At 38.4% G+C, this 9,525-nt stretch overlaps 1 protein-coding gene across 4 annotated transcripts in view; it reads right to left on the reverse strand.

Moving 5' to 3' along the window:
• Window positions 1-9,525, reverse strand: part of TRAK2 (trafficking kinesin protein 2) — a 44,262-nt gene that overhangs the window by 20,248 nt on the left and 14,489 nt on the right. For 2 of the 4 annotated variants that reach the window (XM_021397699.1, XM_021397700.1), the window contains exons 5-6: window positions 1,185-1,509; window positions 25-219 (exon numbers count right to left, since the gene is read on the reverse strand). In XM_021397699.1, coding sequence (XP_021253374.1) covers window positions 25-219; window positions 1,185-1,221 — 232 coding nt within the window. In that variant the 5' untranslated portion in view covers window positions 1,222-1,509. Of the gene's footprint in view, window positions 1-24; window positions 220-1,184; window positions 1,510-9,386; window positions 9,523-9,525 lie in introns of those variants that run through there. The other 2 variants (XM_021397698.1, XM_021397701.1) reach the window with 2 other exon arrangements.

Consider the following 9,525-nt stretch of genomic DNA (forward strand, 5'->3'; position numbering starts at 1 on the left):
ATCCTTAGGCCCAGATATACTCACTCACGTAACGGAAGGTCTCCTCATCATGAACTGGAGAAGAGATTTCAGGAAGATGACCATGGCGTGTAGGAGACTGAACCCAGTCTTGATTTTCGTAAAGATACAGAGAGTCCACTCGTAACTTGTAATCTGGCAACTGTTCTTCTAGCATGCTCACCAACTCTACCTCAGGAAGGTCCTCAGTGGAGCAGACATCTAAAAATGATTAAATGCCAGTAGGAGAACATGACTATAAAATATACCACATATTTAATATATGCTACAGTAGTACTGATTCTACTTACTGTAACATATATTTTATAATATTCATATATTTTATATATTTGAGAAGAATTATTCTGTACTGAACAAATGACCAGAATACTTATTGATTTGTTAATTGATATTACAGTATTTGCAAGTTCCTCATTCCCAAGTTACTGCAAAACATCCTGCAGAGTTGTTTTATCCATGGATCCCTCTGATTTCTTGAATATGGTATGTGTAACGAGTTTCAGTTTCTATATTTTCCTGCTTATTGAACTAAAACAGAGACCTGCATTTTACCGATTAATTTTGTAAGGTTTCATTGGCATTAGCATAGTTACAGTTCCCTTTCTTGAAGGAAATTCACATTTTCTTTTTCTTCCATTTATGCTTTTGTTTGCCAATTAACATAGGTTTTAATAAAGTGACTACAAATAGCAACTGAATAATGCCTTGAAATCAGGCAATTTAAGTATACAATTCTATTATCATCCATCTGGAATCACAGTTTATGTGAACATTGTACCTAAAAATTCTGAACAGGAAATTTAGCTCTTCCTGCTTTTCCTTGTCTCCAATTATACTGCAAAAAAGAAACATTAACCCTAAGTTGCTAAAATACTGCATATCAAAGGTATACAATTATTTTTTGAACATCTCTACTAAAGATGACGACTATCTTCAATAACTTCCAATAAAAGAAATATCAATAATGACCATCAGTACTGAATCAAAACATCTCAGTGTGGAAACTGATTTTACAAGCCAATTAAAAAGGACTTACCATTTTTGTTCATTTGCAATACCAGATAAGAAAAACAAAGAATGTGAAATCCAAGGCTGTTTTCAGGTTGGCGATCTATAAGATATTAGATACATTCAATATTTGTTCCAGGATTATTTCCCCAACTCACCAGAGATGCTCTCCAAGATCCCGCGATCAAAATTCATGAGTCTTTCTTCACAGTTCACTTCTTTGGAAATTGCATTCTGTAATCAGAATGTGCACTGTCCCTTTGTTGCTTTGGTAGAAAGATGGCTTTGGTTTAGAGACAGAGTAATTAACAGCCATCAAGCTACTCAGACGCTAACAAATCTGGCATCAGTTCACTTCTGTAGACTGGTTCTTATTCCAGATCTCTTAGGACATACTCATTTCATCTGAGGTACAACTCATCAGCAGAAATATCTATAGGATATTTCATAAAAGCTGAATAAGATTCTCAGCTCAGCCATAACCTAGAAGTAAAACAAAGAGAGTGCCAGAATTTAACAGATGTCACTCATTCAAATGAGACAGCTCAATTTATATGACCTCACTTTTTTCAGTCTATTTCCTCTTTGTATCATCATTTAACTCAAAAAACCCCAAACATTTTAATCCTTAGCTTACACATTACATCATTATATGTTAAGTTATGGCGCTAAAAAAATGTCTTCTCCCCACACTGATAAGATTCTGCTCTGAGCTTTCTATCTCAGCTCTCCTCATATGACAGATGCTCCAGTTCTTTAACCCCTGCAGGACTCGCAATTCTGTCTGTGTCTCTCATACTAAGAGCCCCAGAACTGAACACACAACTGCATATGTGTCTCACATATGGGACAAGGGAGAAGGATCACATTCCTCAACCTGCTGCTTGTGATCCTCCTAAGGTAGCCCAAGAAGGCTGTGGACCTTCCTTCTTACAAGGGCACATTGCTGGCTAATGGTCTACTGATTGTTTACTAGAACTCCCAGGTCCTTTTCTGCAAATATGCTTTTCAGGTTGTTAGTTCCCAGTATGTACTGCTACACAGCTTACTCATTCTGGGGTGCAGAACTTGGCATTAGCCTTTACTGAACAAGAGGCAATAGACAAAAACTGAAACGCAGGAGATCCTGCCTGAATATTGGAAGCATTCGTTGTTGTTCTTGTTGTTTGTTTGTTTTGTTTTTGACATTGGATGATACCTATTTAAATCATTGTTTTATTTGTATTTGGCTAGTCATATAACAAAATACAGAGGAAGAATTTTTTTTAAAACAAAAAATTGGTAGTCAAAAGGAACCAAAGAAATTTAAATAAAGAAATAACCAAAAAACGCTATGCTAAGTATGGTATAGTTATTTTCCATAACTGTAGAAATTTGTTATTATGCAAGAAGTGCACAGCTGGGATGATTTGATAATACACGAGTCACTGTAGAGCAAAAAAAAAAAATCAGAATTCAGCTGTTTCTTCACAACTCTGATTGAATCTTCCTTTGAGTTTTAATAGCTTAAAAATCAGTGTCGCTTCCTCTCAAGACTGGAGGTAATCTCTCTTTTATGTAGTCCAAAGCAGAAACAGCATTTCTCACAGGTCAATATCAGTTCAGCCAATCATGGGAAAAAAGTAAATAATCTGAGTCAAAGTTTCCAGAGCACCATGCCGATAACAAGCTACTGACTTCAAAGGGCAACCTCTTCTGCAACCCCCTTAAGAAGCAAACAGCATAGAAGTCAATACCGCTGCCTTCAAAGCTTCTCATAGCTTTATTCCAGTGTGCCATGGGGTAACTACTCTGGAAATTCAACCAGGCAATACACTGCGCAGTAAAACCCTGAAGGAGGCTCCCTGACCCTTTCAGCCTGCAGTACCGCAACTACAGAACTATCCCTGAAGCGCAGCTTCCATCATCAAGTTCCAGCTATACTTACATTCACACAGGTAACACCCGCAACATTTATAACTTGGCTTTAATGTACATAGCTCTACTATAAGAAGATGGTTAGAAATTCAAATTAAGTAGTTAAGTTGTACTGAGAGATACGCCCAAAGCAGAAGCCAGAGACTTTCTCAGGTATTCTCTTACTCCGAATAAAAAATAAAAATCACACAAGTTGGAAAAAGTGGACAGTGAATATGGAAAAGTGTCACACAATTTAGGTCTGATATTTATAATGAAAAGGATTAAAACATTAAACTTTAAATGCTTTTGCTTACATCGAAACACTGAATTTAAACTACCTCTGTTTGACATTCAGAATCAGGAATTAAAAGTCAAGTATGGCATTGACTAAAATCACAACACAAATGAAAATAATTTGAAAATTCATCTTGTGTATAGAAGCTAAATGAAGCGCAAAGCGCTAAGCAAGGTAACTAATTCAAACTGAAAATTGTATCAAAAAGAAAAAAGAAGTAAGAAAGTTGTTAATTTGGGGAAATAACAGCTAAGTCAATTTTAACTTGACTGCAGCCTTGTCATCTATACAGCAGGTAAGACTACCTGAAAAGCAGAATTGGACCATAAACTTTTCTTCGATATTTTGCAAAGAACAGAATGCAAAACACAGCACCAAGCGACTGAAAAGCAGAAAACTACATGGACCTACTTAAAACAATCCGTGCAGTTCTTCCTACTTTGTCTAATCTGTCCTCTCAAGGCTCAAAGGAAATAGTACTATCAGAGACACGGAAGAAAACACTTCTTGTTGTCTGAATTAAAACCTAGTTGCTCCCTTCCCAAATACAATTTTTTGTTCAAATTTGAAAGTGAATTGTCTAAAAAGCAGATGATTTTTCAGGGTGTAAAAATAGCTCCGCTGTCATCTTTCATGTTCTGCCTCACAATTACGTGACAAAACTTGAAGCACTGTAATACTTTGCTGATACACCTGCCATTCTGGGCCATTTATTCTTAGAAGAACTGCTTTTACAGATCTGGAGTAGCCTCTGGCTTCAGTACTACATTGCAGTGTCAAACTGCACACCCTAAGTGTGTTCTTGGTGTGGTTTTCTTTGATTAAATATTTAAAATTTTGAATGCTAAGTGCTTCTCTGTATATTTTATGATCTTCATCACATAGCCACACAAAACTCACTGTAACCCAGGATTAACTTAGTTGGCAAATATGAATTTTGTCAGAAAGAAAGAATTAAAGTTAGCTCTAAAACCCAGGCCATTTTCCCCTTACAAAAAGGAACAAAGGTTTCAGCCTCCCGTTGGACTATTCATTAACAGTAAAGACATTCAGAAACATTAGTTATGAATTAAAAGACATCTCCTGTTCTTTCTTATTTTGCTGGACAAGAAGACAGCCGTAGAACTTTTTCCCTTCTCCGTTCCCTCTTTCACAGCCATACATGCCTTTATTAACCACCGAACAGTAAAAAAAACTCGAGGACTTGTGTCATAAACTATCAAGAGCAGACTGTGAGTGCAACCACAGTGCACAAAAATTGCTGATTTAGTACTTTTATTACTTCACTTTTTCACATCATTGTTAAAAGATCTTATAAGAAAATGCCTTTTCCACCGCTAGTTTACTATACTGTTTTTACACAAGCGTACTTGTCATCAGTTTTATCCCCATTCCCCTCATACGCCCATTTCCCATTGATGTTGGAGTCTCTTAGAAATAATTTAACAGAATAAGAGAAAACCAAGTAGAATTCAAATGCTGGAGAATGGTTTACATGCAGAAATGACACCCTCTGCAGAGAAGCTGAAACATAAGACAACATGTTATATACAAACATGAGATACACGTGTATGTATGTGTATTTCCACGTGCTCAAAACTAAACTCTCCATCACACCACGTGTTTCAGAATTCAACTATCACCTTGCTTGAAACAACAAACTAAAACAAAAGTGCCCGTGGTATGCTTAAGCAAAGTTTATCTTGTATAAGTTAGAACTAAACCTAGACCTTTTGTAGGTGCCCCATAGAATCCAATTTGCACAGAGATTTACTAGATCATCTGTGCATGGAAAATAGACAAGAGATGAAAAAGAAAGGCAGTGCTGGAGCCTACTCATACCTAGAAATATTCTAGAAAGTGTGGATGACTATCGCTTAGGGCTCAAGCAATGGTCTGATTGTTCACCAATGTTATAACGAGATCTGACAAAGCTCTCAAGGAGAATTATATAAAACAAAACCATTATAACTGAAAAATAAGAATGGCTGGAAGACCATGTTAAAAGCATTAAGAGAGATACACATCAATTTTCTAATCAGTGTTGTCATTGTGGCAGGGGGGCTGGAACTCAATGAACCTCGAGGTCCCTTCCAACCCAAAACATTCTATGATTCTATGAACGTGCATACATTCAAAAACAAAACAGAAACCACATATTCCATTAAAGCACTGGTATTTCAACATCATTCCATCTCGGTAGCAAGGAGAGAAAAATGATTTCTCTTAAGAGCCTGGCAGGAGACTGCAGTGATTTTTTCTTCAGCAAGTCAAAAAATCTCAACCAAGATTAACTTGCAAAAGCAAGATTGAGGAAAGTCTCAGAAAAGTTGAAATAGCCATGAAATAATACAAATGAGATAATCTGCTCTTTTTAACTGCCACTCTGAACAAGATGGATGTGAAAATGGCAGCTGTGCCATCTTATTTCAGAACATAACTCTGAAGACTTTCTACCACTAGAGAACTCTGTTACTTCAAATTACAAACATCTGAAAGCAGAGATGAGCTGCTTTTACAACAGGAAAGACTAGATAAGCAATGTAGGCATTCATTTCTTCCTGCATAAAAAACTTAAAAACACTTTCAAAATACTGGCATCTATTTTGACAACATCCAAACTCAAACAGAAACATGCTGTTATTTTCTCTGTTTGCCATTTGTTGTGAGCATCCGCCTTCTCATCAGCACCTGGAAAGACTAAATGAGATTTGCTCCTCTGTGTAGTTACACGATGCAAGACAACAGGCCACAACTAACACAAAGGAGATTTCAACAACAAAGAAGAAAGCAATGCTAAAGCAACGCTACCTCTCCAAAAAGAAGCCCAACGAACAAGTCAGTTATTCTAGAATGCCAAATTTTACCGTTACATTAATACGTTAAAAAATAATTGTATCAAGTCATTAAACACACTGGTTTTTATACTACAATTAGAATGCTGTCAAGTCAGCTAATAACAAGAAAAATATTTTGCATTTCAAGGTTAATGAAACAGTTCTATTCTTATAGCGAGCATGACCACGCTAAGTTGTTGCCAAAGCATTCCTGGGTCTCCTGCTCATAAGCAGAAGCCAAATCTTCCAGCAGTATATAGTAGGAGATGGAAGACAAGGGAACATACACACCAGAAGACAAGTACCTGTGAACGTGAACTTTTTCAATCGCAATTACCACTTGCTGTGTGCCTCAAAGCTATATTATTTTCAGCTACTGCTATCCCCACAGAAGCCTACTTTAATGCTTGTTTTTCCTCTCATGCAGAGGAATTATTGAAATAAATGATTATTTCAAAGAACAGGCAAACACAATCCTAATAACAGATACTCAGATACTACTAAGTAATCATAAGCAATCGCGTATCAGACCATTGACTATAAATTGTAAAAACTTCCAGAAACAAATTAAAAAAATAGAACAAAACCAGAACCCCACATGCACGTCCTGGACATTTTTTGAACTTGGGGTAGGGGTATGGGTTCAGAGGGGAAGCTGGAGAACATCTCTCAGAAGATGATGTGTATCAAGGGGGTCACAGCACTGACCGTAGCAGTTCTCTCATGATCTTAATTTGGCCTTAAGCCAAGCTGGACGCTTTTGCTCCTTGTCAGCCCTGTATCTCCATCCACAGCAAAACTAGCTGTTCAGTACACAGATATATGCTTTATGTCTGTGTATACGTGAAGTGCTAAACTTCACAGTTTTCGACTAAAATTTTTATGAAGTCTTACATGCTTGGAGATTGTCTATATCATCCATACCACACAATGTAGAAATAACATATACTTAATTGAATTCTATCTTTGGCAGAAACTGTGAGTGCTACCTACATGAAACAACCATATAAGGTTTTATCGACTCCCAGTTCTTTTTTATAAGTGCATGATTATAACATTAGTGTGTACACATTCTTGCAGGTAGACCTTTAGTGGTTTTTTTTTTTTAATTATCCCTTTCTTTAGAGAAAAAAAGAACTATATCTGTTAGTTTGGGAATATAAAAATGCCACATACACTCTCGAAGCAAGGGCTGTGCTCGTATTTCATTAAGGGTTTGTTAGAGGCTTCTTTAAGAATTGAAGCTTGTTGTCTATACTTCAGATGAACTTAATATTTCCCACTGAAATCACTAACATTTTCAGGTTGATGCATAGCTGGATTCAGCCAAGCAAGCAGTTTAAATTTCTTAATATATACTCTAGTCAGCGCTCAGAATTTTAATCATTACAATTCTGTACTTATTAAAATAAACCAGACTGATCAATGTGACCCAGCCATCAGAGTCCTGCTAGCAATCTAACTAGATAAAAGGGTCTGTCATCTCCTTTGTAAACATCTCCGTGAAAATGCTATTTTTGTAGCTTCCTGGAAAACTTATCAATGAATCACATGTCCATCCTTCCTGAAACGCTGCCTTTCAACAGCACGATATTCACCCCAGTCAGCCCTCTATTATATTAGATGCAAACTAACAACAGAATGTCCAGACTTTCCAGCATTCTGCTTCTTAAATCACATTTTCAAATCCTCATTATAGAAACTTGATGAACTGATACAGATCTAATAGAGGACACTATCACTGAAGAGCTCTCAAGTTTCAGGTATTGGTAATTTTTTTCAAGTTACCTTCAGTGTTAAAAAAACAACTAAAAGAAAAAACCTCGAGGATGCATGCCTTCAATACAAGAATGAGGTAAATAGCCTACATAACTGCCCTGAAACGTATTTATACCAACTGCAAGAAAATTGAGATTCAAAGCATAGGCAATGTAGACAAGAAGCAGAGGAGCAGAAATGAATATTGAGCACGTTTAGCCTGGTTGAAAAGCATTATATACTAGTTGTTGGAGGCACATTTCCGTTTTGTTCCCTCAATTCCTCCTTACCAGCCTTCCTCCAAACAGACAAACTGATGCCTAGCTTTATCACTACAGAGTGCCAAATGCCTTCACATCTAAGTTACCACACCGACTCTGTCTGCACATCTAGTCAGGTTGTATTACCTGTGGGTGGGAACTGGAAGGGATGGAGAAAAGACCAACATGCCTATAACCCTTGGAATTAATGAGATCTAGCTTTCCATGTATTTGTTCTACTGTTCTCCTTCCTCCTTTGTCCATTACATTAAACTCTAGGTATGTTAAGACTAGTGGTGGAAATGTATGTAAAGAAGACAACAGATTAACTTCAATACTTTCTATATGGTACTCTTAGCCAACAAGCATATGAAATGAAATACAACCAGCTGCAGGCTTTAGTGCGTGCCTATCATTACAGCAAAGATAAAAGTCCCAATAAGTGATAATAAAATACATACTTACAAAATAAAAAGTATATGAAAGCAAACCTAAAATTCACCATGCTGTCTTGTAACATTGTGTTAAGGGTTATTTCATAGTACCTGATGTATTTGAACCACATTCTCACTGCTAGACAACAGCTCTGAAACGTAACAAAAAAGGATGTTTTCAACAGCCTACAGTTGAAGATTACTTTCAAAAATAATAATAATACAAGGGTGCAGCTCCATGCAGCATTTTTTCACTGGGTGGTCAAAAGGAAAAAAGCTATTACTGCAGTTTACTCAGAAGCTGAGAATGCACCACTATAATTAAAAAGCTGTCAGAAGCCTGAATTGCCTCGCCCTGAAGTCTAAACAAAACCTGAGACACAACTGATACTTCACCAAGCTTCACCTTCTATGAGCAGAGACATAGCCCCCCGTACGGAACCCATGCGTGTAGGAGCACTTTTACCACAGAACGAACTTGGCGGCACGCTGAAGGTCACGCCACGCACCGCCTGCGGTCACGGCCATCGCCACAGCAAAGGTCTGGCATCTGACTGCAATCGGATACGTATATACTGAAGGCATGAAACTTGGCATCATATATACCTATGTTACCGCCCGAAAAAGATCTCCGCCAGCCTCACCACAAAAAAGGATGAGGGCTGCCACTTGCCTCCCACTCGGAACAGCACAGCACAGCATAGCACAGCTCCCCGCAGCCACAGGCCCGCAGCCGGGGCCCAGCCGTGCCCCGGTCAGCCCTCGCGCTCCTCGGCCACAACACGCACCCGCTGCACCTCAGCAGCCTGCACTGAGAACTCGCAGAGCCCCCAAAAGCGGCACAGCCACCCCAAATCAGCGCCGAGCAACGCCTCACCCGCCCTACGCGAGCTTCCTCCAGCGCTCCGCCTCCCCTCCGCCGCCCTGCGCCTACAACTGACAGGCAGCCGCCCTCCGTGCTATAAGCCGGCGACCGAGGAAGCGCAGCGATGACTTCCGCCCGGCCGTCGCGGAAC

Source organism: Numida meleagris, chromosome 5 (assembly GCF_002078875.1).
Source record: "Numida meleagris isolate 19003 breed g44 Domestic line chromosome 5, NumMel1.0, whole genome shotgun sequence".
Lineage (NCBI taxonomy): Eukaryota > Metazoa > Chordata > Aves > Galliformes > Numididae > Numida > Numida meleagris.